Here is a 25,843-nt window from a genome sequence, read left to right on the forward strand (position 1 = left end):
CTGTTTAGGACATTAACAGCACTACTCTGCTATCATGCTGTACAACGTGGTTTGTAAGGCTACAACCTTCTGCTTCCATTACTTCAGCCACTTTTCAGAAGAGGAACACCACAGTAATTACCTGACCATTCCTCAGGGCCAAAGGTTGTGAGGGGCTCAAAACCCGGTGCTGAACTTTGTGCTTGGTATTTGCAAGAGGGCACTAACCATGGACACTGAGGTTGCAAACTGATTGTCCATACTGAGCCCTGTCTGGTGCAGATATGTCTAGCTGTGCAAATGCAGTCTAGCAATGAGGCATCTGCACCCTTTCATAATTAACTTATTTTTACAAAGTGTCCTGAATTCAAGAGGATCTTCAAGACAACTGTCTCGGTCTAGAGGAAATTTGGTAGACAGTGAAACCATACATGTGTTATGTTGATTCAGAAACGTCAGGGTAATTTTACAGAGATGTCAAGAGTTATAAGAGCTGCTTTTTTCCCTCCAATATAATTATTTCACATATGTCCAACACATTCTGTTCCATCTCTGTCTTGTGAGGATCAGTTTTGTGACATTTATAGTAAAGATGTACTGTTGTTTCTAATTTTGCTTCTCTTTAAAATTCTGCAGACATTGCAAAAGATCCAGCAGCTGTTGCTTTAAAATGCAGATAAGTAGGACACTGTGCCACTCACGGGCACCATCATTACAGACCCATGTTTCTGTTTTCTGTCAGCTAGAAGTTAATTACTTCATTTTTCACCCTGTCAATCATTTCTAGAGAGACAAGAACAAAGATATCTTTAGGGCATACAAGGCATTTTTTTCTCCAAGTCATTTTTTCACATGAACATTATGATGATGTTTCTCTTATTTAGTTTATAATGAAGTGTAAGCAGAGGAAAATATTCCTTAGAACATTTCTTTAGATGTTGTTGCTGCAGCATTTATTAGCATCCAATTATAAAGCTTTCTTTTCCCTAGAAAAGAAACCTTTTTCATAAGGTTCACAAAACAGTTTTTGGGAAATTTCTCTTCTGTTTATATCTTTACCCAAAGGCAAAGGGACCTAGTTTTGTGCTGTGAGAATTTCTCTAAAAATGAGGGATACTTGGATTAACTGCAAAAAGAAATAAGGTACTGTATGAGGACATTAGATGTATTTAACAATTTGGTTAAAATCCTAATATTTCTGTGGTGGGTTAGCAAGATATGCATACATCCATAATCTTGTAAACTGAGCCATATTTATGCAGGTTGTTTTAATATTGTAGGCTCTAAGCCTTGTGCCAGTAAAATTCTGTAACAAACAAGCAAAATTTAGTTTTGCTTTGAAACACTGAATTATTCCATAACATTTGTGTTTTTAGGAGTATTCAGTGCTCTTCAATCTGGGATGTGTTTTCAATCCTTTTATTAAGTGTAATCATGGGACCATAGAAGAGCTTGGGTTGGAAGGGACCTTTAAAGGTCATCCAGTTCAATCGCCCTGCAATGAGCAGGGACATCTTCACCTAGATGAGGTAGCTAATCCTGAAACACTACTTGATAGTGGAAATCCAAAAGATTACTCAAAATAATATTCAATAAAATTATTTAAACTGATTTGATTTAAAATTCTTAATAACTGTGCCAAGACTTTCAGATAAAAAACCCATGCCTTTAAATCTAAACATCAGAGGAAAGAAAAAGGGAAGGACATATTATGAAAGAAGTGTTTTGATAATAACATAAAAATAGTTGTATCTACCTCTCAATTAGCATTTCTCGTATCTCTAAGCTTTCTCTGAAGGAACAACTAGGTGAAGAAACAGATATATTGACAATGACTTGCATAGCCTGAAGAAAATTACTGTCCCTAGGAGTGGATCTTGGCTGCCTATGGGCAGCCGTATCACATTTGTACAAATGGGGTTTCAGCTTGAATTCCTAAGCTGGATTCAACAAATAAGGCAGGATATAAACATAAAAGTTGTCTTTCATGCAGGTTGTCACAAGCCAAAAAGCAGCTGATTCGAGGTCTACAGCTCAAACACAAGCCCTGGTGCTGTAGGGTGGATGTGTGAAAGCAAACATGATCACCACACTCAGGTGGACCCCAAAGGTCCTTCCCAACTATTGTTCTGCTTCAGATAGCATCTGATGGCAGATCATCTGCAACTATTAAAATAGCTCTTGATGGATTTTTCTCTTCCTTAGAAGATTTTTTTAGACCTATTTTAAGTTTTCAGAGTCCACAACACCTACTTGTGAATTGCATGCTGTATATCATCTGTTCGTGGCTAAGTTACACTTGCCTCCATTTCTTGGGAACAAGAGTTCCCTATTCCTTCTTTCTTGACATATGTAATTTCATTAATTTTATTATTCCTTTTTCTTGCTCATCTCTTTTAAAGCTGAGGAGGCTTAGTCTGTGTAGTCTGTTTCTGTGAGAAAATTGCCCTTGTTGGCCTTTTTGTTCCTTTTTTGCCTTTTCCACATCTTTGGGATGAAAGGATCAGGACTATCTGTAGAGGTGTGTGGGTGTCTGTATCATGGTACAATAACAATTATGTATCAATTTGTTTAAATGGCATTTACAAATTTGCCTTTTTCACTAATGCCAAGCACTGAATTCATGTTTTCCTAGAAAAATATTCAAGTCTCCAGCACTTCTGAGGTGAGCATTTGCTTACCCAGTGTATATCAGTATGTAGATTGACTGAGGACTGATACTCCCTGTGCTTCCTTTTGCATTCATTCACACTGAATTCCACAGAATCGTGGAATAGTTTGGATTGGAAGGGAGCGTAAAGATCATCTAGTTCCAGCACCCCTTACACGGATAAGGAGACCTTCCACTACACCAGGTTACCCAAAGCTACACACAACCAGTAATGTTTCACCACCTCAGCACCTTCATCATAAAAAATTTATTCCAATCTAAACCTGCCCTCTTTCCAATTAAACCCATTACCCCTTGCATGATTGCAACAGGGCCTGCTAAACAGTCTGTCCCCATCTTTCTTATAAGCCCCTTTCAGGTATTGAAGGGCCACAATGACAACTCCTTGAAGCCTTCTCTTCTCCAGGCTGGACAGCCATGACTGCCACAGCCTGTCCTCACAGGAGGGGAACCCCAGTCTCTCCCCATCTTCATGGCCTCCTCTGGATTCACTGCAACAGCTCTTTGTTCTTCTCATGCTGGGGACCCCAGAGCTGCATGCAGCACTCCAGGTGGGGTCTCATGAGAGCAGAGGGGCAGAATCCCCTCCCTCAAATTTCTGGTCACACTTCTTGTGATGCAGCCCAGGACACAGTTGGCGTTCTGGGCTGTGAGTGCACATTGCCAGGTGGATCTGCAAGTGTTTTATCATCCAGTCACTGGACATCTTATAATTCTTTTGTAAATCTTCTGAGTCAATTTTTGGTTTTTCTACCCTTGATACTTCCATGTCTCTAGTAAATATTATTGCCTCATTTTTCATCACCTTTTCTAGATTACTTACAGGATTTAGTCCCTTGTGAAAATTCTTTATTAACCCTTTCTTTGTGTCCTTTAAATACTTATGAATCCTTCACTCGCAGACCACTAGTTTATATTAGTCTATACATTTCACGACATTTTGGTAAGGAAGTCTGTTGTAAGTTTTCTGGGAATTCACATGATATTCATGGTCAGTGAGATTTGTGTTCCTAAGGAAGTTAAGTAGATCTACCTGTTTCTCAAGTCAGATTTCATTTATTTGTCATCTCCCTTTAAAAAACTGGCTCAGTGTTTTCCATTTCCACTTTTGAGTCATTCATCTCATCCTGGTAATTTATTGCTATTCATTTTATTGATTTGTTATTAAACTTTTTCTACTGACACATCAAGTGCAGATGGTTCCGTTGATTTGACAGGTCTAAAAGGCTCTTCTGTGGGTTCATCCTTAAACACATTCTGTAGTTGATTGTAAATAATTAATTTAACTTTATTGGTATGGCCTTTTCTTTCCTCAGCTCTCTTATTACACCCCAATGCCCTGTCTAATTGGTATTTAGTTTCTGAATGCTGCACAGACCTTACAGTAGTTATCCTCAGGATCCTCCCTCATGGCGAGGAAATGCCATCTTATCCTTGTTTTGTAAAGACAGAGGCAGGGCCCCAGAGAGACAGACACTTGGTAAGGGATGCTGAGTAATGAAACTCAGGTTTGCAGCTCCTCAAAAATGTCTCCATCTCTGAGCACAGAACTCCCAAGGAGACATCTCACTGACTGAAAGGTACCAGCTTGAAGGCAGGAGATGAATTTGGTGCCAGGGGCTGTATTCATGGCAGCAGGTACATTGAGTGTTGAGATACCTACAGCAGCCAGTCAAAAAGGCTAAGGAGTGATGTTTGTGATGCTCTGCCTGCTGGTGGTCTCTGTGATTCAGAGCTGCAAGGCACTCCTTGCTGCCAGCCTTTTTTTCATGCCCACCTCCTGCTCTATCACTCCTTCAGGGTGATCATACAAGAGCTGCCAACAAGCATTTGAGGAGGTAGAAGAGTTTTCCAAAGATACTGACAGTGATGTTGTAAGGCCAGGACGTTTCTGTGGCCTGCTTTGCACCTTGGTTGTGACAGGATTTGAGGTGGCACATCCTCTCCTCAGTGTCCCTGCAGAGCATGGCACTGCAGGGCCAGGCCTGCCCCGGTGACTGCTGCTCTCTGAACTGGGAGTGGGCCCACCCTGGGGCTTGGGCTCACCCTGGAGACTGGCTGGAAGCACAGACATCCCCACTGCAGCAGGCAGGAGATCCCTCAGCCTTGAGTAAAAGGGAGGAACAGTACAAACTTAAAAACAAAGCAAGGAAATGAAAAATATCAACCCACCTCCCTAAAGACCAGTACTGCAATGGAACTGGTAATTAGTGGCAGTAAATTATTGCTACAGCTGTGGGTGGTACAAAGATTTTCAAAAGCAATCCTGCTACTGGGAAGATTTTTTAAAAATTTTCCCTCAGAGGCAGTTGCATGCTGCAATGAGGCTTTGCTTAATAAAGGCCTTTCTGATAAAGAGCATGGTGCCTGTATCTACCCTTTGAAAGAAGAGAGGCTCTTGCTATTTAGTTCAAAAAAGGGATTTTAAGATACAGAGTTTTGAGATCATAAGATGTGTTCAAAAAAAGACTGGATGTGGCCCTTGGTGCCATGGTTTATTTGAGGTGTTCGGGCATGTGTTGGACTCGACCTTGAAAGTCTCTTCCAGCCTAGTCATTCTGTGAATTCTGTACATTGTAGCTGTGGAAAACAAACATTTCCAACTTTCATGGAGAAACATGTATTTCCTTAGCTTAATATTTGACAGGAAATAGTAGGTTAATGAGACAGAGACAGAAAGAAAACTATTTAAAATTTAGAATTTGCACTGCTAGTCAGATGATATATTAAACAAACAAATGGAAACTGATCCTATAAGGCCAGAGTGGTGAATGGTAGAGCTGGACATAGGGAAAATGTTTGGATATTTATGTATTAAAATGATTTAAAGAATACACACTTGAGAACCAAGTGCTTTGGTCAATTTATAGAGTTAAGGCAGATTCATTTCAAAGGTGGTTTGAAACTCCTATTTCCACTATTTCTGTTTAATTTAACCCAGCCCTTTATGTGCTATAACAGCTTTCATGTTGCTGAAGTAATATTAATTAATCTTCACACACAGCCCTTGATAGAGGGACACAAGGGTCAAAATTTATTTCATATAACATTGACACATGCATGGAAACTTCACAGCTCCACAGTAATAATTGTCCCTCCCTGGCTTCTATGAGTTTCCCCACCTCCCTGGGAAGTCTGGCAGTCTGTGAGTTGTCTGGGCAGCATTCTTGGTGCTGGGAATCACTCTCCCCAGCTGACTGATGGGTGAGAGTCATCACCTGCATGCAGGGAAAACTGTCAGCGAACTGAAGAGTTCAACCCAATTCTCCTTAAGCCCCATTTTCCTGTTTTTCACCCACAGATATTTCTAGTGTTTGATTTCTTTTTCTAAATGGACTGCTTTATTTGTTTTTTTAAAACATTGAACATTTTCCAAATCCTTTTACCTGTCAGCACTAATGCAAGCCATGCAGACAATTTCAGTTTCTCACCTTCTGTACCCACTCTCCTCTCTAAAAGTAACATCAATTTTCTCTTGCAACTACCCTGGTTCATAAGAAAGGTGCATCTAGCTGTGTGTCCTTCCTGTGACAAGTGTCCTTTCTGTGGTGCTGGTTAACAGCAGATGTTTAGGGAGCTTATAGGGAACAGGGCACATATGGTCTGATCCTCTCCCCGCTGTTCACCACAACCTCGTCCAAAGACAGCAACCTCGCTCAGCCCCTGAATAAATCACGCACTAAATTGCATTGCTGTTTCCATGTTAGAAGTGAAAAAGTGAAGTAAAAAGGAAGTTCCTACAACTTGTAAATGAGGTTACAAAATGCTAAAAATTCTAAGAATTGGTCCAGGCAAAAAACTTGTTGATGGATATTTCAGTCTTGTACACATCAAGTGAAAGAAAAACATCTCTTCAGTCACAGACATTTGTTTGTTCGCTTTCTTGCTTGTTTGTTTTTCCACAACTCCCTGGCATGTCAGAATAATAATTAAAAAAAAAACAAACTTATTTTCGGTCCCTATTCTGTCACTCTGTAAGACTCAATTCATTTAAATGGCATAGGTTTTGTATAAGCAAATGCTAAATGACAGTGTAATTTATACTTCAGGCTTTTCTGACAAAATGTGTAGCTTCAATTGATGCTTCTATTGAAATCAAAAACATTTCACTCTTTGTGTTCAATTTACCCATCACAGCAATCAATATAGCCACTTTACCTCATTTTCTGAGCACTTCACAATACCCTCTTTGTGTATTCTTATTTTACCATTAGGAAACTGGACACCAAAGCAGAGAACTATTCACACCATCTATATCAGCCATTTTTCTGATCTAATGTAAATGCTTAGAATTATTCCTTTCCTGTAGGTACTTATCTCTCTCCATTACTCTCCAGGGAGTTCAGATATCTCTAAGAATATCTGCATTGCACCTAATTTGTCTTCCCAAAATACAAAAAAAAAAAAAAAAAAGAAAGCCATCTCTACTGTAATTCCATGTCTATACCAGGAATGCCTACTCTGCCCAAGGATGGCTCAGCCACTCAGCACACTGGAGTTCCCAAACCACCTTCAAGTGATTCAAGATTTTTGCAGTGTTGGTGAGTGATTCTGAAGATCACCTGAAATTGTACACAGCTTGAGCATCTCTGTGCCATCCTCAGTCACCTTCATCAAGGCACTCTTAAGCAAAGTGAAGTATTCTTATCCACTACAGAAAGTGCTCTCAGACACCAAAGTATAATTTTATGCAGAATATATATTAAAAATTCTTGATATTCCCAAAGTGATAAATATGGTCCAAACTCCTATGTCTGACTGTATTTTATACTTCAGTCCTTCTATAGATATAATAGGTAGGTAATTTAGTTTGAAGGAGATCATTCTGATGTTGCAAGTCCAGCGCCCCTCTCAAAACATGGTCAGCTTCAAAATGGCTTCAAATTGCTCAGGACCTTGTCCAGGTGAGTTGCTAGTATCTCCCAGAATTTCAGAACCTCTGTGCTGCCTGCACCAAGGCTCACCATCCCCCTGGTGAGATTCTGTCCTCTCCCACGTGTTCAGAGCAGCTCCATGGGTGAGGAACTGATCCCCAAATAATGCAAATGTGAACATGGTCCAATGCAGTCCCTTATTCCTACATGGTTTTACCAAGGACTGGTTTTTTTCAGAAAAGTTATTGTTTGTTTTCTCTTTTGGGAGTATGGGATTTGCTCCTGCCTCTTACAGTGGAAACAAGACTTGACCTCATGCATCTTCCTTGTTAAGGACAAGGTTTGTTTTTCTTTTGGAGGCTTTTCTTCCACTGAAGTGGAATGGAATGAAAGATAATATTTTAGTTGGAAAGGACCTGAAGGGATCATCTAGTCCAAAAGCCTGAACAGTTCAGGGCTGAACACAAATTAAAGTATGTTTTTGATGGCATTGTTTCTTAAACACTGACATTGACCAGCTCTCTAGGAAGCCTCATCCAATACCTCAGCAGGGCCAGAAAGCACAATAATATTGAGGAAATCTTTGGATCAGCTCATGACACACGAAGGCATGCTTATAAACTCATCTCTTCTACAACTTTCCCAGCTACAAAACCTTTTTGTAGGGGCACTATTCAATGTCTGTAAAATAGAGAGGAAAGATGCCAGCATAACCTATAAGCCAGTGAAGGAGTTACTGTTCATTTATAGCTGTCAGAGACATAAACTGGGATTTTTTACCATTTTTGCTTCAGTCTTGTGTTTCCTGCACACCCATATCTAACATTAACCAGCTTGACACATTCATTTGACTCAGGCTTAGGAAATGGTAGTGGTTTATGATGTTCCAAACTGAGTTTTACATCCTGAAATGTGCGGTTAATTTCCTTAAAACAAATTCATAGAAATTATTATCCTAGGAGGAGTATTAGAAAAGCAACTGCACCTGTGAATTATTTTCTAGTACATAGAGTGTGTCATGGCATAGTTAGGTCTAAGTACATGTAATCTGTTTGAAATTGGTCAGATTACTCAAATGCTAAACAAAATTTGGCTTAGGAGCCTTACTCAAAGATGGCAAGCTTCACTTTGCCTAAACTTAAGCTTTTAAACATAGCTTTTAATGAATATTTCCCATGGAAATTAAATTGCTGAGTGGAAGGAAGGGTTCTTGGTTGTTCTTTTTTTTTGGTTTGTTTTTTTTTTTTTTTTTTTCTGTAGGACAGAGGAATGTCTTAAAATCCAGGTAAACTTAAGCCAGTATCGATAGAAATTTGTAATGGTTGGGGCAGGGGGGGGAGAACAATCTGGTTTTCCTGGAAGACTTGGTTTTAGGCCTTTTATTACCACAAGACTCAATTCAAATGAAGATAATAAAAGGAGAGGTCCTTTAGTTGCTTAAGTCAGGAATTACATACAGAATTGTGGGATCTCAGCACAGCAGTCCTGATGTGCAGAGTCACCGAGACCACCCTTGGGGGACTCAGAGGTCCTGGAATGTTGCCAGAAGTGTCTGGTGGCTGGACTTTGATCCTGCACAGGAGACGTCACCTGTATGAGGATGGGAGGATCACACTGGGATAAATGGTGAAGGGATAGGTTAATTATAGTGTGAAACACAGGTTTTAGAATTTCAGTACAGGGGGTCTAGAGATACAAGATGGAGGACAAGATGGGCGTGTCCTGTCCTTCTTCTTCTTCTTCTTGGCCTCCATCTTCTGTGGTGGTGGTGGCACTTTGGGATTGGTTCTTACTAAAAGTGCACTTGTCAATAAGGGTGAAAGGTATTGGGGAAAATAGGTAAATATCTTATACGTAGTTTTGGGTATAAAGATAAGTGACCGCCCCGAGGGCTCACAGTGTGCTCATGGCTGGCGTGCTGTGCAGACCACTGTCGGGCCGAGAGAAAATCTTGTAGATAAAAACTAATAAACACTGAAGACCGAGAAAAAACCCTGAAGACTCTTTTCGTCCTTTGGAGCACGGGCTGTCCAAGGCCATCCCGAGCCTTTCCAGGCCATCAAAAACAGCCGAGAACGGGACGCAGAATGAGGAGTGTCAGTGTCAGTATAGACAACCCCATCAAAACTCTGAGCTTCATTCATGGCAGCAGGAACTTATCCTTGTTCCTGGTTTCTCCTAGCTCCCAGCACCATCCAGGAGCAAGCAACCAAAGCACTTCTGTTACTGCACCAGACCTTCATCTTGTCAGCCTCAGGGCAACTTAAGGCAAATTCTGTCAATCTTAAAGCTGCTTAGGGTAATGTTTTCAGAGTGACTTAGCAAATCAAAGTCTAATCTTCATTGAAAGTCTACAAAAGCCTGTATCAGATGTGCTTAATTTACCTTTAAAAATGGGATGCAGGAACTTCTGAAGTTACCTTTAATCCTGCTTTTGAGCACATGTGAGCCTGAGCTCCCAGGGAGGAGCGTGTGGATAATGCAATGGAGTGAATGAGGAATTGCAGGGAGCTCAGTGCAGTGTGCAGGGAGTTGTGGGAAAACAAACCTAATTTTTTGTTTCACAGAGAGAAGATAAGAATTTTAGTGTCACCCTCTTGCAGCTCTATTTCAAAAATGTTAAAATCAATATTGCTGGTGTTAAATGTTTTGGGTAATGGTGGTCAATTAGCACTTTTATAGTCAGAGTACATTTCTAAAGAAAATTGACGACCAGACGCACAGTGAGACCAACAAATCTAATAATTAAGAAGAAGTAACAGTCACATTGTTTTGACACTGATGAGGTGACACCAAAGACCATTATTTTAATTTTTAATTTTTGTTTGTTTGTTTCTGCTTTTGAATATTCTGGCATCTTATTTTCAAGCTTTTTTTTCTGTGAAGAGCATACACTAGTGAAAACTGATGTTAAATTATTCATTTGACTCAAGAAGATGGAGATTTATAGAAAATATCACCTACTAGAAAACATTCTACCCAATCACAGAATAAAACTTCACAGGGTACATCTCTTTGTGGTAAGTGTTGACAGACAGGAGTTCAAGGAATCCACTGGCTGACCAAATAGAATTGGTCGACCAAATAAAACATCTCATAGTTGCTGCTCTTCCAGGCAAACTTTCTCTGTTACTTCTGTTATAGTTTAAACAATTTCAGTTGAGTTCACCTCAGGCCTGTGGCATTGATTTTTCTAGAGTTCCACCTTAAAATCTGACATCTTTAGAGATTTCATGTTTGGCCTTATGAAGCAGAAGTTATGTAGACACATCTGACCTTTGTACCATAAAATTTCATCTTTAGATTTCAATTGCATTTGGACTGTTACAAAATTACTCTTCTTCAAAAGTCATCCTTCAAAGAGACAAAGTTAAACCCAGAAATTAATTATGTTGCTTCCAATTGAAGACTATGCTAAAACCCAAAGAAAGGACTCATTCTACAGGCAACCTCCTCCTGCTGATTGAGTAAACTCGTAATGAGTTCCTCAAGTTTTGACCTGGACACAAAAGGTTTTCATGATTTTTCAAACAGCTGCATTCAGCAGAGTTTATGGATTTAGTACATTTCTCCACATTAGGCAGGATAATTAATTTCCATAATAATTTTCAGTGGTTTTCTACAGTATAGCTCCTGTTTGAATGGGGTTTCTCATTATCTCAGCAGAACCTACTCAGTCAACACAATAACAATGAAAATCCAAATTGTGTCTCTTTCACTGTCAAAGGACAGCATGAAGGCCAAGCAGAAACCATTTGTGAGAAAGAGCTGTTGCAAACAAATATCTTGACTTTTCTTTCCATAATGCCCTCTCTCCTCAGAGCACCCAATGTTCTATCTCATTAATACTTTCTTTGAGTTTTGCTTGTCTGCACTTTTTCACAGCTAGAGAACAATCATTTTTTCCAATAGCAGTTTCTAAAGGCTGGAGTATAAACAGATTTATTATGATATTAACAAATTATTGTGATTCATTATGTTACAATCACCTCCATGATCAAAAAGTCTGTAGAGTTCCTCACTTCTTAAAACAGAAGTAAGTCAGAATATTCAGATTGACAAGGCTCCAATATTGATTTATCAGGAGAAAAGAAAAAAAAATAATCCATTTTGCTGACAAAATTGTCTGAATTGTGGCTGATGGGATGTTTTCTAGTAGTAGAGGCATTGTGCTTAGTCCATCTCTTACAAGTCTTTCTATCATCATTATGTTCAAATTGTACAAATCATAAATGTGGATCATTTTTTCATAGGAAGGCTTTGCCTTGCTTAACTTCTGCAGATGTCTAATATCCTCTTCTAAAAAGAAAAAACAAAAGAAACCATCATAAATCTGACTGGTAATAATAATTATGTTACCAGTGGGGTTCTCTTTGTGTGCTGAAAATTTCCTTCTGATTATAAATCAGTGGAAGCACAATTAATTATGTGGGCAGCCTGGCCACAATGGAATTTTAAAAGCTGCCAACAGACTCAGGTCATGATTAGGTCTAAGAGAAAGCAAATGCAAGCTAGAGGGTATCTGAGAAAACAACCTAAAAAACCCAACTACCCAAAGCAGATCTTCAAGTTCTCTTGCAATAGTTAGAACTACTGCAGACCAATTAGTAAAAAATATCTAAATCCAGTGCTTTCTTGCAGTGTGTTCTCTAGCGGTAGGACGACACATTTGGGTGCAGGGAGGTATGGGGGTAGCTACAGGCTGTGCTAACAGAGTCATAATTTTCCCTTTCAGTTTCATTGTCTTTGAAAGAAATACCTGATTTTATTTTATGTTTTATTATATTTTGTTATATTTTACTTTCTTTTTCCTGGGGAAAAAAATCCCTAAATTAATATTCTTGGACAGCAAATAAGTTACTATGAGAGAGAATGACTTTCTGGCTCAATCCCTGCAATCCCCACAGGTTGCAGTTTCAGGGGAATTACCTGGTAGTTTAGAGTATCCCTGATTTGACATCCAGCCACATTTCCTTTCTGGATATGGATAATCTTAAATGTCACAACACAAAAATCAGTGTTGAGAAACTGCACTTGATGCCTCAGAGAGAAACCAGAGTTGCAGTCAAGCAGCAGCTTCACTTAGTCTGTATGGAGAGAAAAAAAATCAAACCAAATAATAAAACAGATTTCATATCATTTTGGTGCATAATGCACAGGCCAGGTCAAGGTCAGTCAAAAATCATCTAATTTCTTTAGAAGAAACAGCTAAGTACAAACCTGGCATATGTTTTGAGTTTGCTGTGAAATCTGCGTCTCATGTACAAGTTTGGGGTTTATTGTGAAATTTCAACCATAAACTCAGGAGTCCTGAAGAAGCCTTCTAGAATCAACTACAGATCTCCTCTGGAGTTTATCAAAATGCCTAAGGCTAAATTTAATCTGTTCAGACCCAAGGTGATCTCCCCATTTTAAAGCAAACCTCAAAGCTGAGGATCTGGACTACACTGAGTCCAGTGCAGACGTATTTAAAAGCTTCTGCTTACCACAGATGAAACTGGCTGCCAGATTTTCCTAGTCAGAGTAAATTATGGTAAGGTAAGCATATGCTTCCAGCTTGGTTTCAGATGTTTGCAAGCAGAAGGGGGAATTCTATTTGGGTCTTTTATGCCCTGAAAAATGCCAAAGAAACAAAAAGTACCTTCCTTGAAAGGAATTCCCTTTGTGCAGGCACAAGAGAAAGCATGAAGGAATTTCACTTTCTCAAGCCACCTTACAAATCCTGCTGGGAGGGGTTAAAGCCAGGCAGACCTGGGAGTAATATTATTTCTGTCCATGTCCACAACTGAAAGACTGAAGTGTCAGTCCTTGCTCGCTGTGAGATATTTTGCCTCTAACACAGAACGTGTATGCTGTTGCGTAGCAAGACCAGGAAAGTGCAACATCTACATTCTGAAAATGTTGACTTACATTTTTCTGTACAAATTTTGCAGAACCCATTTCCTGCACAGAATATGAGCACTTGCTAAAAACTGAAAAAAAGCCTGTCGGCAACATAGAGATTGGCTGATAAGAGCTGACATTAAGCATCATGCTTGGATCTCCAAAATGAGCAGAGTATTCCCCAAGGACAAATGGCAGTCCTCTTTCCTGATAAACATCATAAAGAAAATATATCCCTCATCTTCGTGAAATTTTTCTGGAACTAACTGCTGCTGTCTCCAATCCTCTTTTTCATTGAGATCCATGACATAACTCTCTGCCAAGTTCCTACTAGGAGGAAAAGAGTAAGGAATTACTTGGACTGAATGGAGGAAATGTTGAATGAAGTAAAGTAATATGATAGCAAGTGGAAAAGGCTTGGATGCAAATGTGCAATGGGATTTGCTGCAGTGGAGGTGCCTTAGGAGCAACTATGCTAACACCCTGAACTGCACGTTGACTGGGAGTGTGCCCCATGGCTCTGGGCCTAAACCTACCCTCTCACTAATTTAAAGGCATTTCTCCTTATCCTGTTTCTACATGCGCTTGTTATAAGTCCCTCTCCACCTTACTTGTAGTCTCCAAGGTGGTGGAAGATTATAATAGTCTCCTTGGAGCCTTCTCCAGGCTGAGCAACCACAATTCTCTCAGCCTGTGTTCATAGCAGAAGTGCCCCAGATGTCTGATTATCTTTGTGACCTCCTCTGGACTCACTCCATCAGGTCTACATCCTTTTGCTGGGGGTCCCCAGCTGGACACAGCTCCTGCCCACCTTATGTGTATCCAAACTGTTGCTGGGAATGGGCCCTGATCAGTGCTAAATTCCAAAGGGAACCTGGCAACCGTGTTGTACTGCTGCACTGTCATGACTGATTTTGGTAACCCAAACTGCCAGTACTGTCCCTCTCAGCCTGACAAGGCTGAGGGGATGGGCTTCATAAAGAGTCACAACATCATTAAGATAGGGGAAAAAAAAAAAAGAAAGCGAGAAATAAAATAAAGGCAGGGGGAGGGGAATGAAAGTAAAAAAGTAAAAGAAAAATAAGGCAAAGAAAAGGAAAAAGCAGGAATCATGGTATCTATGAGTGACAGGTCAAACATTCAGACATATTTTGTTAAAACTACGTTATTGTAATATACTCCTAATAAAAGCTGTTCTTCCCAACAGTCCACCCTCTCAGCAGAGGTGACAATGTATGACAATTATCTTTTGCACAGGGGCTCTTGCAGTAGCCTCCAGTCTCAGCAAGCAGCATCTCAGAGCTTCCCAAACCTCCCAAGGAGGGAGAAACTTTTTTTGTATGCTCTACACATAGGATTTACCAGTTCAGCTTCTCCAGATTATAACAGAGCAGGGAGGAGAAGCTGAAAGTCTTTATTGGTTAGCCAGTATGTGAAAGTTTAACCCTTTTAATAGCATCTTAATTGCCTTGCAATGGCTGCTTTGATCAGAGAGCCGCTGTGCTCACTGTTGTAGCTATAGCAATGAATTACATTAGCGTTTCTTTCATCTTCTTCTAATTTTTTTCTTCAAGCTGAGCCTGCAAGTGGGTGGAAATGCATTTATTACTGAGTGCAGAAAAGACAGCTATGAAGCTTGGGGTCTGATTCTGACTATGATGCTGAGTTGCTGTCTAAAACAAGGCAAATGATTAAACCTCTCTGCACTGGATTTCCCCATCTGTAAAAAAAGAATAGGGCAGGGGGTAGGATAGATGAGGTGAGTGAGGAGAATAACATCTATCTCCCTTAGGATGATGCTGTAAAACCTGATGTCCAAGAATCTCTGTTCAAAGAGAGAAATATCCTTTAGTAGTGCATATGCAGATATGCTGGCAGATCACAGGAGAGGTAGGACTATTTACAGCAGCTGAAAATCTCTCTTGCTGAATGTTGTTGTCGTTTCATAATCAAGTGAATAGCAAAGAGCAGTCTGTAAATTTATGTGCAAACTCCCATCTGTGCCAGAAGAAGAAAGTAATTTCAGAGATGCAAATAAAGCTGCCACCTGAACTGTACAAAATTATTGGCCATTGATGCAGGGGTGGAAGATTTTGGGGTTTTGCACTGAACATATAGAAGCATTCAGTAAAATATATTCCTGTGTTGTAAATGCAGGTATATCCCTTGCTTTGTCAGGAAGATTATGAAGACTACTAACAGTGGTGTTTACAGCATTAGCTGAGGAAGCTAAGAAGTTCTCTGTTAAATTCCCTTTTTTGCTAAGGGATTAGCAAGATCACTTAGTGTGATCTTGTACCCTATTTTTTCACGTTACAACTGCTGGTGACAATATAACATGGTGGATGTCAATAAGTTGTCATATATGGGATTGCACTAGGAATTTATTTCCTGTTTTGTTACAGCTAATGTATTTTCTTTGTCAAATACTTATTCCTATAGCTTCAAAAGTAGGTGTCTTTAGGAATAGAAATTTACTGCACAAGGTAGCTTAGCTTTCGAAAACGCCTCAAATAATGAAGTATTTATGCTAAGTGGAAGAAAAAAAAGATACTCCAGTTTTAGTCGCCTTCATGCCATGTAGACACCTCACTGCATGTTACACAGTATATTACAGCTTGGGGAAGTCAGTATTTTAATTTCAAACAATTTTTTTTCAAACAACAAATAATTTCAATGCTGTTGTGAAATGCTTGTCTCATGTTTTACGGTGATGTGGCTGCCTAAAATTGATTAAGAAGCACCCAAGCACAAAAATAAAACCTGTTAGGTTCTGTCCAACTTGCTGCTGGGATTAGTCTAGTGTAATGATCACTTCTGAAGTCTGGAATAACATCAGGGAGCAAGCCTCACATATTCTTACTGCCTTTCATGGCAGTACTTGGCATTTGAATGACACTTTTCACTTTCAAGATATTAAACAGTTTTCCTTAAACTAAGGCAAGAACTGAGAACTGAGAAAAAAAACTTAGGTGTTCATGAAACTTTGGTGCATATACCTGATGCTTTTGATATTCACACCAGTTCCTGTTGCTGTTTTTGTTATAAGGGAACTAAGCTGACAAAATCATTATTTCATCACATCTGTTAAATTGGTTAGTAGCAAGCTCTGTTACCTGTTCCAGTATTTTAGCCACATCTCATAGTAGTGACTGGGTTTAGTGTATTTGTAACTTCAAAATGCATTCTCTATCTTGTGTAACCCAGGGTCCTGTTTGTGAAATGCACTGTCTAGAAGATACTGAACAGGAATTTTCTGATTCTGGTGTGATCACAATATTGGTGACAGCTCTGAAGTGGAAGTTAAATAATTCAAACTGAATTTCCTTTGTTATAAAATATTGACTAGCCCATTTCAAAAGTAGACCAAGTCAGCTGACTTGGAAAAAAAGCTTTACTGACACAGAGAAAACTCTTGGTTTTGTCCTATAGGATGCAAAGAAAGCTTAACAGTGGATGCAAGCAGCTAACTGAGCATATAAAACACCTGAAAGAACAGTGCTTTAGGATGCACTTTTATAAGTTGTGAAGAAAAAAATGAGCTGTTAGTGTTCAAGACTGTTAGATAAATGTCATTAAAATGTTGTAAGGTTATTGAGATTATTATTCTTTAATACTGCAGTAAAAGATGCTAAAAATTATTTAAAGCTCAGTACAGTGAAGAACTGCCCAAACAACCCATGAATAAGCAGCCTCAGACAGATGAAAGCGTGTTGTCATATTAGCAAGTTCAGAAAGCTCACTAGCTCTGCTGAGCAGCCCCTCCACTATCTGCAATATTGTGCTTGTATTTTGGGGAGACATCTCTAATTCATCGCAGAGAGAGAGAGAGGCACTGTGACATGTCTTCTTGGTTTAGACCCTCTGGATGACTTGAATAACCCTGTTTCTATTAAACATCTCATTTTGGAAGAGTACTTGTCTGGTCCTGATGGTGCTGATCCTCCTCTAGCTGAAATGATGGTGCTCATCTCTCAGAGAGGGCTGCTAGGTGCTCTGTGCAAGTGTGGGTTTCTTGTTGGACTGTGTTCCTTATATCTTCCTCTCAACTCATAATATTCAGCAAAGGTGCTGCTACTTTTTAACTTTTCTTCTGATATTCTCCCTGGCATGACAGAACCTATCTAAGGTGTCTAACATACCCCTTAATGTGTTATCCTGGTGAAGAAGCTTGCACAAAACAACTAGACTTTGCTGAGAGCTCACCTTGGCTCTGATGAAAGTTTCAGTGCTTGCAGATGGTATCCTGTAAGACTTGGATGTCATTGTCTAAAAACATGAAAGGGCAAAGAAAAAAAGGCATCTTTTTCTGTCTCTTCTGCCCAGTTCCTTTACCAAACAAGAGGTCTGGCTGCATTCATTTTGTGTCACTTCAGTTGACACTCAACAGATGCAGAGGTGTTATTTTTATATACATCTTCAAAACCAAGCCAAAATAGTGCAGAACTGTGTGGTGTTCATCAGGTAGAAAGTTAGAAATGGCATGTCAGTCTCTTAAAGGGACTAGATTTTGCAACCCAAAGTGCCCTCTTAGCCTGAGGTGGTGGGGATGAGTGTGCCCAGGTCTCTCTATAGCCCAAAGTAGTCAACAATGCCTGGAGTAAAGATCTCCACATACTTTATAGCTGGGCCAACAGCCAACCAGCAGAAGTATGTTTTACAGAGCCAGAAATGTTATCAAAGGTGTAAGCTCAAATACAACTGTTACTAAGACCTGGCTCTTAATTTGAAATGTTTAGGAGAGATCACTGAAGTCAGCTCTCATGTAATTTTCATTTGCTAATGGAGTAATCAACATCTGTAGAGCATCAGCCACAAAATCTTTCATTCAATGAAAAGTGTGCTCAAAAAGTCTCTTGTCTGAGATCTGTAATCTCATTTTAATTAGCAATGCACATGATTACTCCAATCAAAGCAAGTCAGAGGCAAACATTGCCATCTGCATTCATCATTAACATCAGCCAGCACGATGACAGACTCATTTTAAGTCAATATGTGGGCTCTGAGGTGCAAATGTCTGTTCAAGGACAAAGAATATTGTCCTACTTTCTACTTCTTAACTTTTGAAACACAACCTTCATTTTAGAACTTGCTGAATATGGAGCATTTCCAGTTTGGCATCAGGGAATGTTTTGCATCCGGGATGTGAGAGTCTTGCTTATTCCCTGTAACAGAAGATATTTTCCCTTGTTTTGAGTCACTTAATTATGCCTGGAATCGGGATTGTATGATGTCTGCCCAGTATCCAGCATGGCCAACTGTCTGGTTAGGGGTTTTGAGCTGTTGAACCACTTCCATGGCAAGGTGCACAATTAATCCGTGAATTTTTAAGACTATTCAGTATGTTGGTAAAACTCTGACCACTGCCTGCTGCCAAGGGCAATGCCCACAGGATGATGTGTTGTGTGCCTGTTTGTATATGCACTGCCAATTCCAGGGATCTGGTTAAGGTGATCACTTGGTTAAGGATAGGTGTCTAATGACACTTAGCTGCTTCTGGATTTATGAGCTTCTTCATCAGATGTCCTCACAGGAGGCTGTACTTGAGAAGCAGCAGATGACCTAGTACCAGTAAGAGTCCTTTATGAATGTAAATATTTAATAAGATATAGTCAGGTTTTTAAAATAACTTTTCCACTGCTAAGCCATTAAATTTTTCCAAAGGGTACTTGCATTCCAAGAACATTTACCAAAAAAGGAACAAGCATAAGTAAGCTTATGGATTATGTAAAATGCAGCAGTCTTCATCCTCAAAGGGAATTATCTGGGCATTTCTGAAGATGTTAGTACATGACTTTAAACTCTTTAAAAGAAGACATATTTCAAGTAGCATTCTCCCTCCTCCTGAACCAGATTTGCCATGCACAGTTGGTGCATATGAGAGCTTTAAATTATTTTGGTTGCATAGTCACAATTTTGATAACTTATTTTAAAGTTCTCCACCTTATGAAAAGTAGCTTTTAAAAAGGGTTTATATCTATCCATAAAACTGCTACAATCATTCTTTGCAATTACACTAAAATGCACAGCAATTAATTACATCAAATCCTTCTCACAAAAGTGTTTACCAGTGAAAAGATTGCCATGGCTTTCTTTCTGACAATGAAAGAGTAGGAATTATTAGACACTTCTTGGAATTTAACTGATGTAACACTTCTGCAGCCAGGATTATGATCATATTATTTTCCCTATAGGAAATAAACATCAGTTCTTTACAGGTATGATCTTTAAACAATATTTTACATGTGAAAAATATTCTCAAGTAATTTTTTGTGTACAAAACCAAGATCTGGATTTTTATCTAGGTAAGTCCAGTGAGTGACCTGCACTTGCTGGGATTCATGTGCAGGGTCTTACTCTCAGAAAGAGGGATACGTCTACCCTGGTGCAGGTGCCAGGCATAGGACTGGAAAGCATAGGCTGAAACTGGGATCAGATTTTACCATTCACTTTCTCTTACAGGAAAAAGAAAACAAAAAAGGCTTTTGTAAAGACTAACTTGACAGTGGAAAGAGTTTTTCCCTGAGTAGGACCTTTCCCCTTGGAAAAGGTTACCTGTGACATAAGATATGATTAATTGCTCAGAAGTAAATGTACCCAGACTGATATAATAACCTGCCTTCATATCTTTGTTTGCTTTCACAGAGCCATGTTTGACTATGACAAGAGCAAAGACAGTGGCCTCCCAAGCCAAGGACTGAGTTTCAAGTATGGAGACATCCTTCACGTCATCAACGCCTCCGATGATGAATGGTGGCAGGCGAGGAGGGTCACTCTGGAGGGGGACAGTGAGGAGATGGGAGTTATACCCAGCAAGAGGAGGTGAGTGCTGCCTCCTCCTTCTTACCTCCTTGGCCATTATCTCAATTTTTTTTTTTTTTTTTTTTTTGCAAAGATGGGGTACATCAATCTACTGAAAAACTGGATGCAGTAAAGGAAAATCCCACAGGTATTTCAAAATTGGGAAGACAGTTTTTGCTGTGAGATTTAAAGCATTCAGGCTCTTTATAACTGTGCTGAAAAGAAACTCAGAAGGTGACTCAATTACTAGTAGCTTCATAAAGAAAGGGGAAAAGAAGGAGAGAAGAAGGAGAGATCACCATCTACTAAAGAGCTTTAGCCAAAAAAAAGGAATAACCAGAACCCAAGTCTGAGAATTCGCTCTGAATTTGAAGTGGAGCACATGTTTTAATGTCAGGGTGATTAGCCATTGCATCAAACTGCTGAAGGATGTAATGAATGGCTTGACATTTTCAAGTCAAGACTGTATGTCTTTCTTTTTAGAGGGTAAAGCATTAAACTTCTCAGCCTGTGTGATGTGAAATATGGTGCTAAATTATATAATGGTCATCTTTGGCTTCAAAGTCTGTTAATTTAATCTCTGCCTCCCTGGAAACTGATGGATAAGCAATATCACAGTAAACTTTTCATATAATGTAAATGAAGGCACATTCATCTGCTCTCCAAGCTAAATCTGAATCTTTTCTGTCTATGATGGATTCGTTGTGCCTGTCTGAGAGAGACCAGATATTTGAATCTCCCTCATTGTTTGTATTGTTTATTCTGCCTAGGTGCTTTTGTAAAATTGGCCACAAGTCTCTGATATTATCAGAACTAGCACACAAAGCAGTATTACCTCCTGGCTCTGTTGATAGTTGCTATAAAAAGGTCAAGAACTGAAAGGGTAGGAGGAAAATTAAATCCGTCAAAACATATTACATTTCTCTTTTGCAGCAATGCCGTCATACTGAATGTAAACTTTCTATTCCCAGCTATTTCAGCTTTAGCACTAGTGTAAAAATGATCATGACCATTTTTTTATAGAGGGGAAATGGGATGCTTGGTGCTCCCTTGAGCATCTGCTGCTGTTTCAAGACAATTGGCCAAGGTACTAATAGAGCTCATGGTAGTCACTGTTCTAAATCATGTAAAAGTAAACTAAAAGGCCATCAAATACCTTGTTGACATGAGCCCTGAAAAAACATTAATTTCTCTAATGATCATGTTTGAATAGCATCCACACCTGGTTTATCAGCTAAGAGCCATTTTGGTGTTGTGTAATAGACAGAAATAAAAGGCTAGGTTGTAAGGTTAGGTTATAAGTTTCAAGATGGAAAATGTGCCCATCAACCAGACTTAGTCTCTAGATATTGAAAAAAGAATACTTGCCTGCTATTCATTGCTACAGTAAATACTGCTGTAATTACATGATTGGATTGTACATGGGAAGAGAGAAGAGTTTATTTAATGCAGTGGTAAGTAAGTGCACAGAGCTCACTCCTGTGTGGCGCCTACTATGAAAAGGTGCAAAAAGCTGTCATACATATTAAAACAACTGCAGAGGAAAAAAGGACAAAGCTAATTAAGATGTGGAATTGAATATCCCGTAAAGTAGAAAGGTGGTGTGTGCCTAAAGCTTATTGGGTTACCCACGCAGTGGTGTTTTCAAGGACAAAAGATAGAGGTCCTCTAGTCAAGGTCAAATATATCAGAGAGCCTTGGAATAAGATGTGGCTTAGGAAACACTGGGAGAAAACAGAATAAATTTTAAAAAGGAAAAAAAAAAAGACTGTATGAAAATAGTTGATTAAAACCTAAAAATAAGAGTCTTGAATTTTAAAAGATTCAGGTACAGTTACCATGCTCTCCACTTGTCATCCTTATTCTTCACTAGTGAAGCTGAGTGGCCTGGAAAAATCAATGGCATCTGATTTTCTGTCTGCATGAATGTAATGATACACCTGAGCTGGAGTGGGAGGAGGTTGCTGTTATTTCATAAAAGGTTTCGGTTGTACAGTATTTTTTTCCAATGCACTGAAAAGTGAGGAGTGTTTCCTTTCTGTGGGTTCTGGATGATTCCTCAGTGCCTGAGACTGATGTGCTCTTGCCAGCACCTTCTGCAGTCATTTACACCACCCAAGGGCAGGATGAGCAATCAGTGCACACAGGGCTGAGTTACAGAGAGTAAAGCTAATCACAGTCACCAGATTGTGCTAATTCAGAGTTCAATTTCCTCTGCAGGTGTGGGTTATTGACTGTAAGAGGATTAATCTAAAACAGAGTACTCCTGGAATTCATTTGACCAAATATAGGCAGCTACAGCATGGAAATCCTCATTTAAGCTGTTGGCTCCAGCATGCCATGTCTCCTATAGTTTATATGGGATTATTTCTATAAGCGATGCTTTGTATGTAATGCAGCATATGTTATATATAGTAGTAAAACATTGTGATAGAGAAAAAGGAAGGAAGGAAAATAAGAACATCTGTAGGTGTTGTTTGCCTTGTCCTGCAAGCAAAAGTGGCCATGATGTTATAAATTGAAGAATTTAATATTTGTCCTATAGTTTTCAATCCCCAATTCATTTCTGGTTTTTTTTTTTGTGTGTGTGTGTGTGTCTTGGGTGCTTCAGGGGGTTATGCTGGGAAGGGTTTTCTTTTGTTTAGATTCCTTTTTCTGTTTGTGGAATGGTATCCTATGGTACTGTAACTTTATTTTTTGCACTTTTGGTCAGTGAGAGGCTATACAGATCCAGGCTGAGTCTTTTAGCTATCTGCTTTACTTCTGCCCTACTTCCCTTGACTTCTGTCCAGCAACAACTAAGATACGATTCCTGCATTTCCCATAAGTGAAATCATTATGGAATATCTCTGAAAACCAGTGACCACTTCAACTTTATATATATCTATATATCTATATATCTATATATATGTGTGTGTGTGTACAAATAGATATGTATGTAAACAGACATATTTATTCTTTGAGATGCTGTGTAATGGTAATTGCTGTAATTGCTTTCTATGTGTTTAGGTCTTTTATATTTTACAGTAGAGCCCATCATACAATGACATTTCAGCTTGAGCTAATTAGAGCAATTGGGAGTGATTAATCAAGACTCCTTACTCTTTTTCTCCTCTATGACTTATGTGCTATACCAGCAAAAAAATTCATAATTTAGAATTACAGGGGAGCTGCCACTCATTAGTCTCTCCAGGTTGTTTGATACATTACCTCTTAGTGATTTGATAGAGTTTGAAAGCTTTTTTGTCATTAGATTTCAGTGCTTCTGCCAACATGTGGACTTGTTGCCTTATTTATGGTTAAATTGCCAAGTCAGGCTTTAAGAGAGAGTTTTGGAGGGCAATAATGCAGCTGGAGGGGTGTTACTGAAAGAAGCAGCCCAAAGAAGTGAGGGAGGCCCCAAGTTTCTCCACTGATACATGCAAGGACCAAGTTTCATGGAGCAGTGAGCCAATGACCTCTGTGCAGATTAAAGAAAATTAAATTCTAAGTATCCTGCGGTTCTTAAATAGAATTGCAACCATTTCTACGCCTGAAAACAACATTTTGTTCATTTGTCGGTGTGTATTTATTGTCTGACTATAGCTGTTCTCCACCACAGGTCTGCATAGCTAGTTGGGTAGAAACCAAATGCAATGACATACAGTTGGTGTGGTACTGCATCATGTTGGTGTTCAGAAGCACAGGACTTCAGCACGAGAGGCTGCAAACCACTTCACTTGTGGTTTAACCATCACCAAATAGTTATTATATAGTATTAATTAATCAACATTTCAGGCCAAATTTCTCTTGGTTCCACTTCTGCCCAAAAGATTTATCCAAGCTATGTTTAAGGTGACAGCACAATTATATCAGGCAGGGTCCCCAAGGTGAGGGGACATAACCACCAGCCCTGTACCAATGTCTCAGGCAGCCTGCAGTATTGCCTGGGCACTATTGGTACATGTGTGAAGTGCTCCTTTATCATCAAAAATTGCTATTTATACTAGAATGACTGACAGAATTAGATTTACACTAATTTAGAACTAGATTTACTACACTTTTTTTTCACATTTGGATAGATTGATTGAATTGATTTAAATTAGAGTTTCCGCATAATCTCTGCTTTTATCGTGAGAATTTTTATTTGCCTCATTGCCCTTCCTATTATCCATTTAAAAAAAAATAAATCAGCTTCCTATAAAAGAGCAGCAGCAAGCTGAGCAGCCCATGTCCAAGATTCCCTCCATATAGAAACACTCACATTACTTAAAGGGAATTTTAAAAATGCATTAAACCAACATGCATAAATAAGAGTGTATTTCGTTTCTAGACAGATGCACTAATTCAATAGTAAATAGATTTTAATTTGCTGTAGCATTGATTTTACACCTCCAGTTCTTTTCCCTTTTTCCTTGCTGAGTCTCTGCACAGGGACAAGCTCCTACATTGCAAGCCCTCCGCAACAGCAACCTCCCACCTCATGAATGTCAAGCCTCAGTATTTTCTGTGGTGTGTGTGTATATCTGCCTGACTCAAGTCCGTAGGTCTGCAATGCAGCCTGAGATTTCACACAGATTGCCCCAGAATGGTTGAGCATAAATTCTCACCACTTTTACTACTGCTCCCTCTGCAACCAGTGAGGATTTGGCCTTAAAACCCTGAAATAATTACACTAATCTTTCTGTTGTCCTTCAGATGTGCAGTCACAAAACTGCTGTCAGACTGGACATCATTCTAAGATACCCATTTTCAGGTAGTTTAAGTGCCTCTGACTGCCAAATGTTATGCAACTTGTATCTCTGTTATTACCAGATGTAATAATACCAGCCCCATACTTGTGTTCTCACATAGACAACATTCTCCCCACAAGTACATGTAGCCATGCTCTTCTTTCAGGGCAAAGTGGGGGGAAAAGTACATAAAACTCAGTGTTTCACAAACATTTAAGGACAAGGAACAAGAGGTTTTCCCAGCACAGAAGTCCCTGTGGGTGAAAAGCCAACTTAAATTTGTTGTTCTGCTCAGCTTGGCAGAAGGGCATGTTTATCCACTCAAATGATTTTTATTTTTAATGGTTTCCTATAAATCATCTACTTTTCTAAACAGCGCTTAACATTTGAATCCTTAGATGATAAAACTTTTTAACATCAGCTAAGCTTTGTCTAAAATATTTGTCTGTCTATACTCAGTAATCTAATTGGAAAAATTTAATATGGAATAAAATTTGTATGTATGTGTAATTATAAACTTCTTCCTGTGCTCTTGCAATGATGTGAAACTTGTGTGCTGTTGGGAAAGAACTGTTAGCTTTTAAACAGAACAAGGCTGTGCTACAATTTCATGAGAAGTCACTTCCTAGTGCCATTAGGTCTCCACTTCATAAATATTGAGCAGGTGCTGAGCTCTTTTCTATAAGCAAGCTACTGCAGTTGGAGAGCTGATCCAGAGCACATTCTCTTCTGCTGAAAAATGCATGTTTGGTGCAAAAATGCCACTTCAGGAAAGCTCCAAAAAAAATTTTGAGAATGGGGATCTCTTGGTAAGCTCAGATCTCACATCTTGCAGAGGATGGAAGCAATAAAAAGCTATGAACTGAGGCCACATATTTGAATTATATATAGTGCATACATATTTTCACTTCATAGGCAGGCAA

The 25,843-nt window shown here is 39.2% G+C and overlaps 1 protein-coding gene across 23 annotated transcripts in view; it reads left to right on the forward strand.

The window, feature by feature from the left end:
• The window catches only part of DLG2 (discs large MAGUK scaffold protein 2), a 984,895-nt gene that overhangs the window by 912,545 nt on the left and 46,507 nt on the right, over nt 1-25,843 (forward strand). For all 23 annotated transcript variants that reach the window (XM_063148780.1, XM_063148803.1, XM_063148779.1 and 20 more), the window contains one exon: nt 20,053-20,229. In XM_063148780.1, the coding sequence (XP_063004850.1) occupies nt 20,053-20,229 (177 nt within the window). The remainder of the gene's footprint in view (nt 1-20,052; nt 20,230-25,843) is intronic.

Source organism: Melospiza melodia, chromosome 2 (assembly GCF_035770615.1).
Source record: "Melospiza melodia melodia isolate bMelMel2 chromosome 2, bMelMel2.pri, whole genome shotgun sequence".
NCBI lineage: Eukaryota > Metazoa > Chordata > Aves > Passeriformes > Passerellidae > Melospiza > Melospiza melodia.